A 21,653-nucleotide genomic window follows, 5' to 3' on the forward strand; every position below is an offset into this window, starting at 1 on the left:
TTTTTTAGTGCTTAATTGGGTGGTGATTTTGTGATGCCACCAAACTCAGTTGTGACCTGAGGTGGATTTAAACCCAGCCCTCCAGAGATTTGAAGGCAAGAAAACCTGGGAGCTTTTTAAATTTGTTTTTAGTTCTAATAGGTCTTCAGATGGTGGCGTTTGTGTCCAAACAAAATTATGATGTAATCCCCAGGCTAGATCAGAGCCAGAGTTGAAGACCAGCATTGTACTGTATGGAAGAGTCTTTTCCTCTGGCATCCAATCCCTGTGCTCCACCACCTCCTTAGAAATTGCAGCAACAATAAAGTGCTCCCTTCAAAACAATAGCTGCAAACCAGATGTCCGAATTGTAGGTTGATTCATCATAGATCGTAAAAAGTGTTAATTTGGAAAGGAGTCTGAAGAGTAGGGAAGGTGTTTGTAGTGAGGGCAGTGCTTCCAAACAGCTCCTATTCTATGGGGACTGGTTTAGACTGCAAGCACACTTTGGTGCTCTTGAAATGGGTGATCTCCTGAGGCTTAAGAGACTCGTTAACAGCAATGCTGCAGAGTGAAAAGCTCTTGCTATGGGCACATGCTGGGCACATGCTGTGCAAACAACACAAGACCTTGTACAACTGACTGAATAGGGCTTTATTCATGGACTGTAACATAAGTATAGCAAATTAGTTCTGTTTAAGACATTGCAGTGTTTGTGAAATAATACTGTTTTTTCAATTCTTATGATTTTAGTATTTTGTAGTTATTTATGAACAAACCAGTTCTTCACTATTTACCGTACATTTTGTAGACTCTTAACTATGCTATACCTGAATAATGCCAAGTGCTAATTTTAATTGACCTGAAAGAGCCAGCTTTTCATGGAATGGCCCTACTTCACAGCACTGTACTGTCTCACCCCGAGTCTGTGAGACAGCCCTAATGCCTTCAGATCCTCAACCCCAACAAAGCAGCCACTCTGCAGCTGTTGCCTCCAAGCCAGCAGCTGCTTTCATTCCAAAAAAGCAGTCTGGCAGCCTCTGTGGAGCCTCAGATCACCCAGAAGAGATTTGTAGTCAAGATTACAAACACTGCAGCAACATGCCTTGACTTGCATGACTGTAGTCCATGTACGAGGTTCAGCTGCAGGTGATAAAAATCGGAATTGTCTCGAGCCAATTTCAAGAGATGCCCCCCTTTTTCAATGCTTTGTCTGAAGCACATGGTGATTTATAAAGTCAATAAAATGCTTGGTGGGGGTGGGGGGGGACACCACATGATGGGCAAAAAAATTGTACAGGTTGACAGGCCTGACACTGTTTGTTTAATGCACTATGGTGGTGGCCAAACCACAGCCCGGTGAAATGCTTGAATGAGTTCATTATTTTTGTTCTCCTGTATTCATTTGTGTTTTATTGTTCATTTATTCTCTCTCCTTCAGTTTCTTTTGAGCCTGCATGTTCACTGCAAGCACATTTCGTCACTTGATGACCACGCGCTGGTGCATGCGTATTTTGATCACCTCAACTGAAAGCTGGATGTGCAGTCGAAAGTGAATTTCATAATTTTGAATTAAGTGCTCACTCGGCAATGGCATTGCGCAAACCCTCCACGAGTAATAAACAAAAGTATGACCCTTTAAGCCAGAATGGGAGGAAGAATTTGCTTTCACTGAAAACAGTGGCAAACCTCTGTCTCTCATCAGCAACAAATCGATTACACACTGTTAGTCTGACCAAGGCAAGCAACCTCAAAAGTCATTATGAAACAAATCACCAAAAATTTTTTATCCAACTATCCTCCTTAATCAGACTTGAGGAAAAGCGAGCTAGCCTCTTTAAAAGCACGGCGCAGCAGTCAGGTCAGATGCTTTTTTCGGCGTTCAGTAAAGAAGCTGATGTAATGACTCAAGCGAGTTTTGTATGGCATGGAATATCGCTCATGCCAAACGTCCTTATTCGGATTAATTCATTTTTTTATAAAACTGGAGTGTTGGTGCTTGACTAGAGAATGCATGTTTTAAATGTTATATTATACGTACATATAATATTACGTCCCGTCATGAGCAGGTACTGTAATCCCTTTCAAAATAAATACAGTGCATTTGTCATCCACAAAGCTCTCAAATGTATTTAATACACGTAGTTTTTTTTTTTTTTTAAACCGAGCGTTCAGATCTTCAAGGGAAGAGCTTGACAAAAAGAATCTTGTATTTTGCATCACAATGATTGAATATATTTTATTTAAAGTGCATAATATATACTGTATAAACAGAAGTAATGGAAAAACACCATAGTGTTACATTTAAGTTTAATACACTAGATCTACAGTACAATACAAATTACACACAAACTGTAAGACGGTGTTCTCCCTTGTTGTGTATTTTGCTGACATCGAGATAACAACTACTGTACTGCACAGAGTAAGTGCAAGATTCTGTTATAATGTTAGATCATTTAAACAATCCTAGTATTTAAAATGTCTTGCTCACAAACATTTAATGTTTTACAGTATGTGACTTGCGGCTCTCGTAGGGTCAGGAAGTTTGGTATGCAGCTCGTAGGGTCAGGAAGTTTGGATGCAGCTCGTAGGGTCAGGAAATTTGGCCACCCCTGCACTATGGAAATTGATACGAAACAGAAAAGGTTCCATTAGATATTAGAACATTTAAAACAGCTGAATGTAACTACTGTGCACTTCCTGATTTAATGGGCATCCTTCAAATTATTTGAAAAGGGGTCACATAACTTTCATATGCACATAGTAAAAAGAAACTTGGCAATAAAGATGAATATTTCTTTTTAAAATGTCTATTATGAAGGTTGTTTATTAGTACTACTGTATTATAATACCCGTAAGGCCACTGACCATTATATTCTGCTGAAGTACAGTGCTGTAGGTCGAGGATGGAAATAACACTCTCATTTCATGGCACTTTCCCTGTAGATTTGAGTTGGGAGTCTTTTTCCCCAATTCCTGTCAGGAGCTGACCCAGAAGATATACATGTAAAGTAAAATACAATAAATCACTGTACTCCTTTTAACATTTACAAGAAAGAAGTCTGTGTTTAAACCAGAAATCTCGGTTTTCAAGCTTCCTTATTAATATGTTAGACCAGCAGTGAAATTATGTCTAGAAATGCTAATGTTCCATTTTTAGATTGTGACTCATGTCTTTATAATTACTTTTGTTGGGTTGGATGGTCTTGTGATTTGACACCAGGAATTGCATTAATGACTCATGATTTTGTTTCCTGAGTTTCATTTAGAGAATATTAGCTTTTCCCTGCAGCAACACCTTTTCTTTTTTTGCGAAGTATATTTATACTTTTCAACCCCTAATGATCATTAAAAATAACATGTTTAACAAAACATGAGACAGACATTCAGTAACATCAAATGAACTGGTTAGATCACAGTAGTTTGAAAGCTTTTAATTATGTCAGTGTGGAAACGGGTGGACTAAACCAGACAAGTAAACCATTACCATTAAACCATGTCTGGAATAGAGCACAGGGACATCACATCACTTGGAAGGGATGTGAAATAGAATCTTGCCACCTGAGACACTGTAGAATGACTAGTGATGAACAATGTTGTACTTTCATGACAGACAATCTCTGTCAATTAGTTGCTTTTTAAACCCTTAAAAGCCAGACTGACGTTACAGTATACTGTATAGGACCAAGATTTATATATTTGTTGTTTTTTAGACTTTCCAATTAAATTCTTTATCATAGATTGTTAAATAAATGAAAAATGAGTTATCAATATAAAGTATGTGTAAACCTTTGTTTACCTAAAACCTTTTTACTGTGGTATTGCTTAACATTTTATGAGTCAACATTTTATGCATTCATTTCCATTAAAACTGATTTACCTATCAGATGCTCAGAAAAATGTATTATATTGTACAGAGACTTAACATAATACTGTAAGTATGCAAGGCAGCACCACGCTGACTCATTGTGTGGACGAGATCAGCAATCCTGGTCTGCGGGTTTGCAGCCCATTCCTGGCACAGCATCTGTACGAGGGAGTCCTGGGAAGTGAGTTTACCGGGATGCTTTCCGACGTGGATAGCCCACATGTGCTCAAGTGGGGTGCATGTCCAGTGAGGTGAGGCCATAGTAGAGTTGTGATGCCCCGAATGTCTTTCCATTTTTGTGTTTCACAGGCAGTGTGAACTGGGGCACCATCTTCCATACAAATAATGTCATCTTTGGACAGGTAACCATTTATTGGGCAGAAGTTACAGTTCCACCATTTTACTTTGTATTTTGGAATTGCTGTCTAACAGAATCTGGATCTACTGTGTAAAACTGTTTGTTTGGCTTGCAACTAGATTATTAAGAACTTAATTTAATAACAAGCGAGTTGTCCCAATAGTCAGTGTTGTGTTAAAAATGCTGGAAAAGCAGCCTAGAGCCATGATTGCATTCAATTATAGAAAAGCAACAAAAAAAAGAAAAAAAAAAATCTGACGTGCAAAATTAAATGTACTGTACTGTTCATACAGTTATTAACTACTGAGTCTGGCTACAGAAATCTCCTTAAGTTTTATAAATGGATTGCCCATCAGATATGGAACAATAATTATTCCTAATTATCTAGTAACTATGAAAGAAGGCTTGATCTGTACAGCTGGCCTTTCCCACTCAGCCAGTCTGTCTCTTTGTGTCCAATCGGAAGTTGGGAATTGACATGCCTCTTCAGTATGCAAATCCTGCTGCTACCCAGAGTAAGGTGGCATGAGGGCCTGGAGCCAATTGTGTTCTTTCATTCGCTGCTGCTGCAACTGGCAAACCACAAGCTCATAGCCTGTAGCTTAGTGTGTTACAATGAGCACACTGAATAGAGATCCCAACCACATCATTGAACCAAACCACAGGACAAAATGCTCCCTTCCCCACACTGAAACTTTTGAAGGCATTTTTTATATCATCTCGATACATTTTCCTAATATTTGTTTTTTATTTTTACCGGTTTACTATCCAATTCCAGTATATGTATTCTTTAGCAAAACAAAAACCCACAACGTTTATTTAAATGTGGTCTCCCTACATGCATAAAAGTTGTTTCTTGCAACTATTATCTTTGATTAGAAAATTGTCTGAATATATTGCATATAGTTGTAAACGAGTACATCTATTATCTAGGATTCCTACCTACAGTATGGGTACTCATTCAAGGAGTTTGAAAGCATTAGCTGACACTTCTCTACTAGACATTGCTTTACCAGTGCTGTCCTGGCTGGTCATTGTAGCACTACACCCCTATAGAAGGTGGCTGTGTTTCTCATTTTTTTACAACCCCACAGTGTACTACATTAGAGATGGAGACAAGGACTACTTTCAATTATAGGTTCAAACAAGTGTGGGTTTAAAGATACATCTAAACATGGTAACATTCGAATGTGGAAACACAGCTTTAGTAGTTTTGAGCTACCTTATTTTGAGACATTAAAAAAACACTTTCTTTGCCTGGTACAGTTTTACAGACCGTCACGCAAGAACATTTTGGAAGAAGCTGACAGACAGCATGTTTCACAAACAGAGAGACACAAATGAAGAATTGTGTTGGTGACTGGGCTCTCATTAACATGTTAGTCTGATCAACATTCAGGGAAGTTTGCTGGTTTCTTCATTGATCAAGCTTGCTGCTGTTGCCTGCTGACTTACAGGGTTTACCTGTTCAGTGCATCCTGATGTGGAAACATACTGGCCATGCACTTTCAGTAGCCGGCCCTGGGTGTCATGGTGATGTAAACACTCCAAATCTTTGCAGTTTCCAGGATGCTACACTGCTGCACAACCACTGGTTTAGTCACGTTCCCTGGAGACAGAGAGGGGTACATGGGTTACCATGGCAGTGGGAGTTTGGGACATCGATAATCCATTTAAGTGACTGGCCAGTTTACTTACTCAAGGAAACAGGTTTAGTCCCACAGTGAAGTCCAATGTGTGCACAACCCATACTTCTCGTGTTACTTTTGGTTTGGGCTGGAGCAAAAATAAACCAAATCAGTGTTGTGTGCATTTTCCTCCAGTTGAACCTCATATTGCAGGTTTACAAACTGTAGTGATACTGCACTCCCTTTTGTGTAAATGGGCTGTACCCCACATAACTGATTCATCTCTTATGCAGGTCCAGTATATGTAGAAAAATAAAAAAGCTGTAGCTCCTTGTTGGAAGCCATTTTATTCTAACAGTGGACAACATATATTGATAACTATTATGGTTTGTGGTAGGTGCTCGTTTGGCAGGTCCTTACTTATACAATACTGATGGATTTTTTTTTATTTTTTATAATGTTTTTGTAATTTGAGGCAACAGTTAAATATTTTCAAGAAAAGGCTTAGCAGCAACAGTCCCAAAGGCAATAATGATTGATTCCAAATCCCTTTGGGGCAAAATTGCTCTTAGAAATTCCAATCTTTGGTTTCAGATTAAATGATGAATTGAAAGGCTTGTGTCTCCACAGGCAGACACGGAGATACATCACTGCCACTCCACGGTGATCTGGCACAACAGTTTCACAGCTGGAGATAGTTAACTAGCAATCTTACTGTAGACTAAAATTCTGATAGATTTGTGGTTGCAATGCGACCCCAATATGTATATAGCCAATATGTCGTCGTCCCCCGTCCCCCCTATTTTATCTACTACTTGCAAAATACGCGATGTTTTTATATAAACTATACTAAAGTGCATCCAGTGGTACTCGTCCCAATGTAAATAACTGGTAATCCGTTTTTTGTACCCACGATGTTAAATGCAAAGATAATGCGCGTTTATTGCGCTATAAGTTAGAACAACATAATTATTCAGTTCATTTCATAGTCATTAAAAAAAAAAAGTATTAAAAAGGTACCGTTGTTATTATGGTGCTACATGAATGAGACTACCTTGTAATATGCATTAAGGGAAAAACACAAATGAAACTATCCAGAGGTCTCGGTTACTGCGACTATTAATGACTCAGTTTGGTTGTGATTTGGTGGCTGTCATATCGTCTGTATCGTTGGGGTTTGGAGATTTGAACACGCCACTGTGACTGCATGCAGTTTGCGAACACACATTTGTTTTACCCTGCCGTTGCCCCGCCTGCCCGGTCTGCTGATAGGTTGTGATCGGAGGAGGCGGGCCAGACCTGAAGCGACATAAATCTGGTTCAAGTAGTTAGTTTCCAGAGAAAGAAGTTTTTTGGTATTTAAAGTTTCAAACACGCCAGGGTAACAACAGCAGCTTGGAAGTTGTCTTACAGTACTTGCAATGGTTGGGGATCACTGTAGCCACTCGGGAGAGAGACAGGCTCTGCACTCCCAAACTAGTCCCAAAAGCGGATTAAGCTGTAAAATGGTCCTTCAAGCAGTGGGGAAAGTTTTAAGGTAAATTTCACAATACTATTAATTGAACATGTTATACCAAAGTGACTGTTAGTTACCGTTGACGTTAATCCAAATCCATTATTGTACAACCGGCGTGTCAGAATGAATAGTGCGCTTGTTAGGGGCAAGTGGAAGTTTCCGATCCAGAAATAATTGCCGGCGTAGCATATTGTTTGTTAGAAATTTGGTTTTATAACGGCTATTGGTTGTGCACGAGTTGTAAATTATAATTATATAGGCAACAACCTAATAATAATAATAATAATAATAATAATAATAATAATAATAATAATAATAATAACAAACAAAAAAATAACGAACGATATCAGGAATATATACAGTAACGTGAATGTAGCAGTTGCATGTACTGTATCCTATGCTACAAAAATCATCTTTCATCGTTTTTAATAAGTTAATAAAAAGGTTTCATGTTAATTTACGCCACACGTGTACAGTATGGCACGCTCTGTATCCTGCACGTTCCTTAATTTAAGCAGTTGTACAGTAGGCACAGCAGTACCTTTTATTCAGGAATATCAAAAGGCAATGTCAGATTATTTCGGGTGAGGTTTTTGTTGTCTTGAAATTAGTGTCACTGCATTGCAATATTGTTTTTGTTTCTTTATTACTTGTTGCAATTTGTATGAAGACTTGGAACAAATGATGTTTGTTACTCAAGTACAGAAGAGTAGTACATTTGGCTTCTCTAGCAAGGTGTGATGCATAGAGAGCACATGCTGATAAAATTTTAAAGCAGTGTCTTAAAAAACATTCAGATGTACAGTAGCCAACATTCCACCAACAAAACAGCTGCCTACCAAACTGGGGACTGGCTGTAGCCTTTACAAAGAGGATACAACTGAAACAATGGAGAAGGCAGCTGGTGCTGGTGGAAATGTACTTTTAAAACCATTATTCATTTGCAGTTACAGTAATGCAAAACTGATAAGCAACAATGTGGGGTAGAGTTACCAGTAAACTGCCATTCCAGCAAGTCGTCAGTCTATTGTTCTTGGGGTAAAGGTTTTATATTATCAAATTGTTAGCATTGTTTTAGCCTCATCACTGAAGAGGTCTGTAAAATCATTTATTTTTCTTCCGTTTTGTAAGTGAGGTTATTTTCAGTGTTGTAAACGGCTAAAGACATCATGATGGTGTTATTTTACCCACTTTAATACAAACATTTCCAGGGAAGACCATTACACTTCTTTTTTATTTCACAGTTTGAAAATGTAATAGTGTAAACAAAGCTTTAGTGCTTTTCTGCAGGTTTGTTCCTTCTTTCTCCACTTCTGAATGAATGCAATTTATTTGTAAGCTATGGACAATTTTAATTCACTGACTTCAAATGAGACTAAATTAAAATAAATGCAAGGTACAAGGCTCATGAATTAAAATAAAGATCTACAGTATGCTTCTCTTTTGTGTAAACAGTCTTTAGCATTTTGGGGTGTAATCATTTTGGATGCCTATAGACTATAGACTGTAATTTGCTTCATGATGAAGAATGGAATAGTCACGCATATAAATGCAGATTCATTTCCTGTTCAACAAAGCCCCTCGTTTTATGTCTCAGTGATTTGGTGATTGGTGAGTAACTTTGGAAAAGCGCCTTTGGAACCTCCACTCACTTTGAATAGTGCTTGGAGCTCTTTGCTGCAACTGAAGAAGCTTAAGAAGTGCAGATGAGATTTCTGGGGCTATTAGAGAATGATGAATTGCACATACTTGCAAAAAAAAAAAGCATGTTTTTGTAATACCATGTTTAGAGGAAATTGAGATTTCAATTCCTGCATGCTTTTAGGGTAGGTGGGTTATACCAGTGTACTATTGTTAACTTTATGTACAGCTGAAACTACCAGTACGAGAATGTAAACAAACTAGACAGCCAAGAGGGTCTTCATTTGAGTTAACTGTGGAGGGATGTGGTAAACAGTCACTCAGGAATCATGTTTGCTTATGAAATTGAACATGATTGTGAGACGTCTTCAAATGTACAGCATTACATTGTCACAGGCATGCAGAACCACTTTGGAATACATCATAGAATAAGTTTTGATAACAGGAATTGCCATTGCCTTGACATTTACTTCAGAAACATAATCTGTGTCCTTTTATTTATTTTATTTATTTATTTATTTTTAATTGTCTGACTACAGGTGTATGTTATTGAGGTGATGCATTGTACAGTAGTTTTGCTTTCAGTGCACAAACTGTAATTTAGGGAAGTCACAAAGGACAGCCTGTTACAGAGGGACTATGGAGAAAATGCTTTTAATCCACAGGCATCCCTGCAATAATCCTTGGAAGTCATCCGTTCTGTTTTTAGTTCTATAATGGCATCCTCTGGCTTAAGAGGTGGTATTTAGCGCCTTGTGGCTTTTGGAGAAAAGAAAAAAAAAACATTGAATCTGTTTCTATTATGGTACGTATAGTTAGCAATTACACACATGCATAGCCCAGGATATTTAAGTGGCTTGCTACGGCTTGTGTGACATTAGCCGGGAGTACTGGAATCTACACAGACTCTGGCAACATTTGCTGAAAATTGGTATAGTAAAGTAGGAATCTTGTTTTGTCATTCTGAAATTCATATTTTGAATGCGACTTACTTAGACAGTTTAAAAGTCCATTAGCGTACTGTACATGTAACATTCTCTAGTGTCTGGTTTCTGTAGCGTGTTTAACTGGTTAAGGATTTCATAATGTTTCAATGCTAAATCTTATGAATAGAAAATGTACAATATCATAGGTTGTATTGATACTCGGTTACAATACTTGACCACCTTATCCTGGTTGCTAATGGTAGGATTCTGCAGTGGCTTCATCAATGAAATAGAACCTCTACTCTGGGCTGCATTTAATGTCCAGACACAACTAAAGCAAGTCTGTGACAAACGTATACATTTTTGGATCTAGTCCCTCAAGCAACACTTTGAATTAATTAGGCCGATATTCCAAGATTTCGAGATCTTTCTCAGACTGCTTTTCTAAAAGTTTTGGAATCTGCAGAGTTGGCATCAGGGGTAGCTGGAGGGACCAAATGCTACAGGTTGCGTAACACAGCAATAAAATAAGGAATTTGGTTTAACAATGAGAAGCGTGTATACTTTTTGTGCTGAAGTCCTAATACCTTTTGGAATTGAGGAGTGGGGGGTAGACCTGGCTGTGGTTTATAAGTAGATAAGAAATTGAGGTGAACAGCAAGTTTAATAAATAATAATTAACATAATTTCTATCCACACTTACGTCTCTTAAATAGGTCTTGTGTAACCTGCAGTAATTACAGCTGTGCATACAGTAAGTTAACAAAGTAATAAGTAATGGTTAAGGCTAGCTAGGAGGTGGCACCATTGTTTTTCACAGTATAGTAAGAAACGACTCAACAAAATCTCCTTTCAGCCTTTTATTTGACAGAGCTGTTCCTGCTCTGGATGCAACTATTGAAGTTCCTGCAGTCCAGCTGCTATAAATTCCTCTTGTATTGTTTACAGTGTCTTTGAGGCTTTGTGTCCGATATCCAGTTTTAACTTGCCTGTAGGTAAACCCTACACCTTTCACTTTATTTGAGCAGGTGATTTACTGCATGGGCAGTCCCCTACAATACTTGCACTGATGGGCCAGCACGGGTTTAGTAAACCTAGGTCTTTGCACCACCACAGCTGGAATTTCTCATTTATTGTATTCACCTTCATAAAAGATTACATAATTCACTTCCCAACCTTCTGGCCAGCGAGGGGCACTTACAGCAGAGGGAGGTTATACAAAAGAGAGAGGCCTTTGGATCCGGTGCCAATCATGCTATTGTCACAAGTTCTGACAACTAATCAAAGGGGAGTGGGGGCTGTGTGCTGTTGATGCCGTCACATGAAGAGGTAAAAACAAAGCCTGAACTCAGGCAGTGGGTGCATTACCCCTGCTGCAGCCAGTTCACCTGTGTCAACACTGCTTCCTCCCTGATAATTAACATGAAGGCTGTGCAGTCAGCTACATCTGTTCTTGTGTACCTGCCAGCACTTTCCCCTGCTCTGATGTGTAATGTTTAACAGGGCTTGACAAACACTGCAGTTCAATTAACAAGTTGTTGAGTGAGGTTTATTTTTTTTTTACCGATGTGTTTTCCCTTTACCATAGATGCATGAAAGTACATGTAAATGCATTAAAATGACATGTCCTCCATTTGAAAATCTGTTTTAGTGTTCCCCCTGTATTTTTCATGGTGCTCAAATTAACAAGCCCAGGGAAAGTGAATGCACTCTGCTGTTTCGCGTAATAGAGATACAATGCATTCCTACGTGACACTTTCCCAGTCTGTTCAGGTCTAATAGTGGTATGAAACTTTTTTTTTGATTTTTGAGTTTATTCAAGGAGGGGGAAAAAGCGTGTCCTCTGCCAAGGAACATTAATATTATTCTTTACTTTTTTCACAATGGGTTCTCTTACAGAGCAAATTTTACCATAAAAGGTATTGTATGCTTCCAGCACCGGACACAGTGCTGTAAATAATGAATGCCAAGCTGTCACAGCTATGGAGGTGGGGGCAATGATACACAACAGGGAACCCTGCAGGCAGTGGATATGGATACTGCACTAGTTGTTTTTCGGGGCCTTGTAAAAGTCACCTGAGCAAAGCTCATCCAGCTGTCCTGGGGTGCTCTGGCCTTTGAACTCTGGATTCCTTTGACTGGAGTGTTGCCATTAGCTGCCCAAGCACTGCCTAACCCTCTTGCTCTTTTATGTCCTGTTACAGAAATAGAATTGTGTTTTAATGTCTTTTGTTTGAGGTTTATTTTATTTGCTTTTACTTTATTTCTAAGAGTTTCTGTGTTTTGGTGGTTGATTGTTTTGCAGACCTTTGTGTTTTCTAAGCATATGTCTTTTAATATGATTAAAAAAAAAAGATGATGCCATATTTGGAAACAACTTTAAAATGTTGTGTATGTACTACATGGCTTTCAAAAATATTATAAAATTGTAATTATCGTCTCCACAGGTATTTTCTGTTTTGCTTGAATGAGGCACACCTGTTTGGCTCAGAGTAACATTGTGAAAAGTGGCTAGTGGCTACAAGAGAGGAGAAAGCTTGTGTTAATACAACTAAAACTAATGCTGGGGAATGCCAGCAAAGTGGAGCGTGAATGCATTCTGCATGCTGAGTGCACAGATTGATTTTAATTTGTCGTTTAAAATCTGATTAGACTAAATGCAACCTGGCTGTGCCTGTCAGGTGTCTTCTCCAAGGCCACACAATGATTAATCTGCACATCTGAATCAAGCCCGGGATCTTACTCTTAGTGCTTTTGTGTTACCCTCATCTTGTACACAGTGCTAAGTGGCGGCACCAGATCTAGAGTACTTTTGGTCGGCATCTTCAAACATCTTCTGTTTATCCCATAAACTGCAGGTGTGCTGTGATGCTGCCCTGGCCTGACCCAAACAAAGGAAATTACACTATGAATTCCAGAAACATTGGTGTATAAAAGCAGACAGGACGGAGCATGCAGAGAAAGATCTGCCCAAATCCCCTAGGAATGTGAACTCTGTGTGTGTCAGTTAGTGTTGTATTCTGTAGGCATGTTGTTTTGAAGACATGATGATCTACATATTTTCTGTGCGGTTTGATTTTAATTGTTTAGAGGTTTGATGACAAGCTTCCTTCCAGTTACATTAGAACTCCACACAACCCACACAGCCTGCTTTACAAGGGCAAGTGAATAACATAATTTAATATTTCCTCATATTGGGATGTGAAACATTATCAAAATTAGTTAGTGTTGGTGCACTGTTCTTGCCTAAACCTTGGTAACTGATATTTTTGTCACACCCAACCAACTCTGTTTATGGGGACCAAAGAGAATTGAATCCTCTGTCCTGGGGTGGGATTACAAATCCTTAGTTAACCCCCCCCCCCCCCCCCCCCCCCCCCCTTTCAGTTTAGATTGTCTGGCAGCTATTTAGTTTTCTCTCCGTGTCTAGAGGATTTTCACTGCCAGACTTCACTCTCAGTGATCTGCAGGATATCCTTTGTGTGTTTGTGTAATAATTGAAAGAGTCAGTGGACAATTAAAGGAGATGCAGTGAGTCAGAGTTCCCCCTAGTTATTCAGTGGATATGAGCATTGGCTTCTGACCACCCTTTGGGATAATAATTTATAGCTGGGGAAATTCTGGAGTAATCCATACAGTAACTATATCCAACAGTGTTGAATTTAGAAAAGTCTTTTTCAGTGTCTTCAAAAATAATTTAAATGACAAATGTCGTTTGAAAAATATTTTTCTTTTATTCTACATTTTGGGGTCACTGAATTGCCTTGAGCACCTTGTGATTTGAGCCTTTTACCCATAAGCATTTTCTTCCCCAGAGCTGCCCAGCTGTGGAGCTCCATCAGGGCAGTACGTACCTGGTCAACAGCTGGGTGGGACTGTTTTAGAAACTGATATAACCCCAAACTGCACAGTTTAGGCTGAATGTCCTAGGTGGCAAAGTAGCAACCAAGGTTGGAAATGTATAGCGAAGAAGATCTTGTTAACAATTCTTGGACCTGACCAGTTACAGTAGATACTGCTTCTTTGAACCAGAACTGTCCCTCAACCATTGCAATTGGGGAACCAGACTGACTAGCATTTCCTTGCTACAGTAGTATTTCTTTTATATACCTGAAATCAAAGCATCACCAATAGTGCATGACTTTAAGCTTGTGGATTTGGCAAGGACTTGATAAAGAAAAAATAAAACATGGTCCATATAACCTGCAGTCTTTCTAGACCTGGAAAGGGTTGCTTACAGGCTGCAGTGTTCAAGGAATCAGACACGGTTCCTTTTAAAAGATTTGTTTTGTTTTAATAGAGGGTGTGGAAGCACAGGCCGGAAAGCTGGGACAGGAGCCACAAATAAGGGTTTCTGGCAGTGGAGGTGTATTTTTAGCCTTCGACAACCAAAAGGGCCTGTTACTCAGTCCAATGGGTGGGTGTGCCAAAGGTTGTCCGAAGTAGGTTCCTAGACATTGCAATTTGAGCTTTGGCCAGTATATTAAGAGTACTGTACCAATAATATTAAATGGTAGTCTATCTGTGATATTTGAATAAAAAAGGTAGTTTTAATTATTGGTTAATAATTACATTTTCTGTAAAGGGACTGTATTAGAGATCATTCACTGTAGTAAAGTAATCAATATGTTGGGCAGTTACATTGCAGGATTGTCAGTTCAGTGCAAATGCAAACTCATACTGTACTGTACCTACTGTATATCCCTGGCTGTTGCCCATCGTCCATGTACAGATCAACCATTTATATGATTCTAGATAGCTTACAAACCAACATGCCAGAAAACGGTTACAAAGGGAGAAACATTTGACAGCTCTCTGCTGGCAGTCGTCAGTATAGTGTCCTTATTTGTTATTACTGTTCCTCTTGATGAAGCAGTAACCCAGGCTGGTACAATGTGACGATGCAGTTATTTATCTGATTGACATAGATGCCATCTTTGTGTTTGCCATTCTCCCAATAACTGAACATGCATAAACTGTAAGCAATGGATGATTGCACCACCCAACCTACAGGCATTTGTATGTTATTGGCTACTGATGAGGTTGTCGTCTCCACAAGCCAATTACATTCATCTCTAAAGAATGAATTTGTATAGACTTTGCTGCTTTGTAAAGATATGGCAATATGATGCTCTGTGACTTGAACTCAGCGGAAGGCATCGTTAGCATATATTAGTTTCCTTACTATAAGAGTTGGAGACCTGACCCTGTAGTTTTTCCTTGAAACAGCTAAGAAAACAATATGCATGCAGTAATTTTAATATACTAGTATACTTCAGCGAATCTAAATTGAAAATTAGTAGTATAGTCTCTTTTAGATTTTACATACCCGATTTTAAACTGAAATATAACACGATATCTGTTTAACAAATTCCTCTCTGCTTTAGGTAGCAGCAGTCCCCATTTGGTGTCCTTCTAAAAAAATTTTAAAAAATCATTATCAGTAAAAATGATGTGCAGTAAAGCAAAAGTTTACACAAGACCACCAGACAGGCTGGTATACAGTAAACTTGCAGTTTATGCTTTTAGGTTTCAGCCAAAAGATCCAGCAATATTTTGAACACCTGCTTCTTAACCAGGATATATTTCACTGCTCCTCCAAGGTGTTTGCAAGCGGAAACAAAAACAGTTATTACTGGTTCAGCTTCATTTGTGCTTACCTGTTTTTCTGGGCCACCATGTTCAGGTATGCACCCACACAATCAATTAAAAAGAAGAAAAAGCCTTTATTCATATATTAGTGTGCTACTTAATTGTGTTCTTTTATGCTTTATAAATATTTTGGTGTGACGATACAGTACAACCACAACACATAGCATTTATGCTCATTTGCGGCAGTCACAATGCAATACGAACTGTATTGCAAGGGATCATGTGGATGATCATTTGCCATGCCATTTGATCATTTGTCATGGACTGTTAAAGTCTACTTTTGAAGTTTTTAGAATCGGATTTGAGTGTTTTTTTTTTTTTAATTCTGCATTAAAGGCTTGAATTAGATATGGTGGAACATGCACAGCGTTAATACTATCACTTTGCTTTTGGTTCTGAATGAACTTTCATTGATAGCGTCTTTAGATATTTAGTGTTCTATGATCAGTTAATGCATGAACTAATATGGGCTAGCAGTCCTTATGTCTCTAGTGTTCTTGAATGCCCATTTATAAATAGCTGAGAGCCCCTCTTGTTAATTCTGTGAGCTGGTCCTCTGTAGTATATACAGATGAGGTGTGTACTGAAAGGCGCTCAGCGCAGGTAGTGTACACAGCAGCAGACTTGCACAAAGGAAGGGTTTGTGTGGAAAGGGCAGGCAGACCATAGGCTTGGTGCTGGAATGACACAGAGCCTCTCACAGGCCAGCTGTGTAAAGGTCAGGAGCGTCTCCCTGTCTGCAGGACATACAGAGCCCTCTCTGTACACCCCATACGCTGTAGAACAGCCAGGGGGCTGGTTTGTTATTTTTGGGCAAAATATCACTGCAGTTGTGGCATTTTGACGTACAGTACACAAGAGGAAGCAGCTTCTAAACAGAGGTGTGCATTGATACCTTTTTATGTATCATTTGACACCAGTGCTTTTTAAAACTACTATCCAGTATCTTGAGTTTAGTAGGTCTATTTGAACTGGGGGTTTATTCAAACAATTCTGCCGATAGTCTTCATTTAGCCTACATCATTTAAACTGGGCCCTTTGTTTACCACGGTGATGAAAGCCAAAATCTTTAAATGAATGTGGGCTCTTCTATCTTGAACTTTTTTAAATGGCATTGGTATGAGTGTTTAGATCCGTTGAATAAGCATTTAGATCAGTTTCATTTTCAATTTCGTTCTGCTGTTACGGAGCAAATACAGTAATAACCAGAGGTTCATGGTCATGTGATCAAGGCAAAGCACAAGGTCAAGCAGAGCTGAATAAAAGTGAGCAGAAAATCATTGATCCTGATCTCAAGGGACTGGTTGACTGGCGATCATTACCAATGAGCACCTCTCCTCCAGGAACTCCTAAAGGAAGTTGTCTCGGAGTGTCAGATAGCAACATAAATACCAGGCAAAGAAATAATCAGGAGGAGGTCTTGGTCTTTATGTATTGTAAAGTAAACAGCAGTGTCTCTATTAAAGTGTATGTACTGTGTGCATATATTTTGAAATCCCAGTTTACATCCTGGTGTGGTTTATTTGCTGTTCCCAGCTTTGTCGCTCATGACCTCTGAAGGTTTTTTGAGATCTGCAGTTTGGTTGTAAAAGTGGAGTTCAGGTGTTAAAAATAGCACTGGAAGTAAAAACAATAACTTCAGTGTTTATGTACCTGCTGTTAATCAGCAAAATGGGAAATTACAATGTTGTGTAACAAAAATAGCCCAGTTTATTGTTTATAAAAAGATAAATACTGTGCAATACACCTTTTTAGGTTTGTCTTGCTTGTTTCTTTCTAGAGTGTTTTCTATTTTTATAGCATCTAACACTAGACTACTCTGCTTTCTCTATCCTTTAGCTGTGCAAGCTATTGGAGAAAGTTAACTTCTCTCTATTTCCTTGTGTTTCTCGCAGGAAGTCTAAAACGAAGCCCAATGGTAAGAAGCCACCCACAGAGGAAAAGAAGCTCTACCTAGAGACCGAATACACCAAAGTCAGGGTCACCGATATAGACCTGAAGGAGTTGGTCGTGTTACCCAGAGAAATCGATCTCAACGAATGGCTAGCAAGCAATAGTAAGTCACTGGAGCTGGCCTCACCAGACTAGCAAATCCTGACCTATACCATGAAATGCATGCCGATAGCTGCTGTACAAGCCCAACTTTGATACTGTAATTTTGTGATAAGCATGTCTCTTTATTGTTATGGATTATTACTTATTTTTTGATAAACTTATCGGCATGAAAAACATAACTTGGTACAGTTGACAATCAGTAGCAATGTGAACAGTCTCCGGTCCCAAGTGGTTCGGATATGCGGAGGTTCACACTGCTTGTATTGTACTGTGGATCATGTAGTACTGAATGAAATGTCTGTCACTTTACAGCTGCAGCCCAAACAATTCAGTACATTTTCAATTGATGTTTGAGCAATGTTGCCGCCTTTTGCCATTTACAGTAATGTTCCTCTGTTGTAGTACTGAAACGAAACGCGTTACACCATACAAAAGACAAGGGCTTCTCCTCCAATTGTCCTATCTAATTTTATTACCAAGTTTCTGTTTCCTACTTTTGTATATCGTACAGTATTATTTGAGTGTTATGAATAATGAGATATTGCCTTAATTCGTTTTATATTGCCCTAATGAATGAAAGCTCTCTGTCAAAATAGAAATTAACATGCTGTTGCCTGTTTTCATACAGCAAGGGGGACACAAAGGGATGTTAGATAAGTTGCATACATAAGACAAAGATTTGTCTTCAGGCAAACTCTGTATCCCTTTGGTTTGCATTGCCTGCCAACAAAGACCTTTACAGTGGTGTTAAATGTATCATACCTGCAAGCTAACTTCAGGCAGAACTGTAAAGCTGCCCTGTTTTTCATCTAAAGTAGTGTTTTGAAGTCGTCTTATTATAGAGGGTGTTTGTTTATATGCACAGAACAGTATAATGACTAAGCCTTATAATTAGTGTTTAGTGTTTTCATATGAAAAGAGGTGCTATTGCAAGCGTCTTTGTACAGAGGCTGTAAGGTAATTGTACCTCATTATAAGAGATAGTACAGCAAAGTGGGGCTTTGCAATTGGGGTTCAGTGAATAGTTTGATTTGTGTCACAAACAGTAATTAAAACGGTGTTGTTATTTTGAAAACCTAGGATTTATTTTAGTGACGTGAGTATGTGTGTGTGTGTGTGTCAGGGGTAGAGCACTGCATGATAGAATGCTTTTTCTGTCTAACAGATTCTGCAGGGTTTAACTGTGGGGCTCATTTTTGAAGGTTTGTGGTTACCTCTGTTGGCACCGGTCTTACCAATATTTTGTCTTGTTTTTTCTTTCATTTAACAGCAACAACCTTCTTCAATCTCATAAACCTACAGTATAGCACAATCTCAGAGTTTTGTACTGGGGAGACCTGTCAGGCCATGTCAGCATGCAATACGTAAGTAACTACTTTTTCTTTGCAGAGAAGTACACATTTACAATGAGATTTAACATGGAGCAGTGACAATCCTAGAAAACAACAAAGAATATTGGTAGATGCTAACGGAATGCACATGACAAGAGACCACACAGAGACCTCCAACTACAACAGTGGCCCAAATCCACATCTTAACTGAACCAGAACACAAAAAAGTTGCTCTTAGACTGGAAGTATCTAAAAGAAGCTGTACTAACAAAAGAGGATATCATTGTAACTATGAACAGAGTTGTATCATGTACACAACAACAAAGAGGAACCCTACTGTTTCAGATAAAAACAAGGTAAGGATAGAATATGTATTTCTAGTGGGCCAGCAGGCAACATTTATAACATGTATAAATTGCTCAACTGTTAAATGCGTCTCAATTCTGATGAGGACTGGAGCATGGGTCCAAAGGTCTGTGGTACAAAGGTGCCGGAGATATCCAGCCCTCAACCCCGACTACCATGGAAGCTGCTGCAGGGATTCAAAAGTCTTGATCAACCAGGCAAAGCAAAAAGGGTTATTTCTGTAATATAAAATAAACCACAAATATGCTTTTCGTTGAGGTGCCAGAAATACACAACTTTGTACTGTCGCCTTCTCCTTTGTGCAGCTGTGAAGATCTAACAGTGCCTTTGTAATGCAAGAGATCTGCACATGCATGCACCTGTCTGTGTATTAGAAAAAAATGTTTAGGGAAAGAAAAGGGGATTCATCAAAGGCAAGCGCAAAGAAACAAACCAAAAAAAATGCTTTACATATAGGGCAACCTCCGAAGCTGCCTGCATGCAAGTCTTCTGTGAAAGAACCGTGCAATATACATTTCTTGATCTAGAAAGATGTGTGTCAGACATTATCTTATGTCGGGGATTGCCCAAGTAACTAAATGTTTTTTCTTAAAAACGTTATAGCTTTGAAACCAGTAATGAATTTAGCTACAACTAATCAATAAATTGGTATGCATGCAAACATTCTGCATGTTATTTAACAATCAGGGACCATTATAGACTACCATGATTTACAGTATATAGCAGTCCTAATATAATCCTAGCGTACTGTTTTCTTATTGGGGATCAAAAAGCCACCTTCATCTAATTCCTAGGCAAGCATTGCACCCACCCAAGCGATTTACAAGGAACTCCAGACTTATTCCTTTACAATCCTAGCTGATTTAGTACCTTGGAGACTGGTGCAATGCAAATGCACTTACCTCATGTTTTTAACTATCTAACTTGGTTGAGGAAGTTTGCACGTCTTATTGGTTTAGCTGGCTAACCCTGTTGGAACTTAATAAGAAGCCCTCAGTTTGTGTAAACCTTCTGTTTGCCTTGTAATTAGTACAAGCACAGTGACCCTTTTTGAAGACCTCAGCATAGATCTGTGACAAACACCAAGCATCTATTATCTCCAGTCTAGGGGGAAGCAAAATCCTTTACATCTACCTGCAGCCTTATTCTTGAAATACTGACGTGCAATTAATATAAGGAATAATGCAGATCCAGCAATGTTATATAATAGGGGTGTAATTCCACTGAGGGTGTCACCAGAATACTAAGCAATAGTATATCCTTAATGTTAACCTTGTTCATTAACAATAGTGCAATGAAAGATACTATGCAGGTGGGATTGGGGGTTACAGCACCTTCCAAACTGGGTGGGTACACAAACTACTGTTATGTGCACAGGCAGGACTGCATGTTTATTGGAGAAATAGCATATTTTTGAAGGGGAGGTGGGCATTTATTGTGCCCACATAATGCCCTGATAATGTTTATTCAAACCCATCATTTGCCCTAGAAGTAAGCAGTCAGTCAGGTTTAAAATCACTGGTGCCGCTATCTCTTATCTGGTCCAAATGCTTTTCGACTGCGTTGCTGATAGGCATTTTAATGTAGCTTTGTCTGGGAATGTGACCGCTGTCTGGGAATGCAGCAGCCACTATATACAGTCCCAGTGGGAATGTCGTTTCTTTCAAGCCCTGGATTATCCGAAGATGTGCATCACGAGCTGCTCTGTGATAAAGGCTTCCAAACCTTTCTGAACATTTTCTGATTTATCGCTTTTCAAAAATAAAAAAAACATTAAATGTAAACAACCCCTGTGCTAGATAAGAAATATCTTTGCCTGTTGTATACAGAATAGAGCAGAGGAGGAATGCAGCCTGCTGGAGTGGTATTTCAGAACTCCAGCGAAACAAGAACATTGCTCCACCAGGTGTCTTATCTCCTGGCAGCCACTGGTCTAGGCAGGCACGCTATTAAAAAGAATGCGTGTCATAAGAGTTCACCAACATATCCCAAATTAAACATTCGCCCATCCGCCAATATTACACCTGATCTGTAACCTGGAAAACTAGCAAAAAATTATCATTTACATCACCTTTTGTATTTATGTGAATAAACCCAGATAAAATCCTGCGAGATTTTATAAAAAATAAATACAGAAAATACAGTGGACTGGGATTCATCAGACAGGTTTCATTGCAGACAGGTGGTCTTCAGTGCAAGTGTGACTGCCCCCACTACAGTGTATCGAGTGCACTTTGCATTGGACAGAATGTGTGCTGTAGTATGTCTTGAAATGCCTTCCTATTGTTCAGACCCGTCTCCACTGTTTGACTGGGTATCGTATACAGTAAAGG

At 39.0% G+C, this 21,653-nt stretch overlaps 1 protein-coding gene across 5 annotated transcripts in view; it reads left to right on the plus strand.

Moving 5' to 3' along the window:
- LOC117432290 (MOB kinase activator 2-like) overlaps nucleotides 1-21,653 on the plus strand; it is an 85,222-nt gene that overhangs the window by 58,222 nt on the left and 5,347 nt on the right. For 4 of the 5 annotated variants that reach the window (XM_034053980.3, XM_034053979.3, XM_034053978.3 and 1 more), the window contains exons 2-3: nucleotides 17,464-17,624; nucleotides 18,894-18,987. In XM_034053980.3, coding sequence (XP_033909871.1) covers nucleotides 17,464-17,624; nucleotides 18,894-18,987 — 255 coding nt within the window. Of the gene's footprint in view, nucleotides 1-7,177; nucleotides 7,371-17,463; nucleotides 17,625-18,893; nucleotides 18,988-21,653 lie in introns of those variants that run through there. The other variant, XM_034053976.3, reaches the window with a different exon arrangement.

This window comes from Acipenser ruthenus, chromosome 27, assembly GCF_902713425.1.
Source record: "Acipenser ruthenus chromosome 27, fAciRut3.2 maternal haplotype, whole genome shotgun sequence".
Lineage (NCBI taxonomy): Eukaryota > Metazoa > Chordata > Actinopteri > Acipenseriformes > Acipenseridae > Acipenser > Acipenser ruthenus.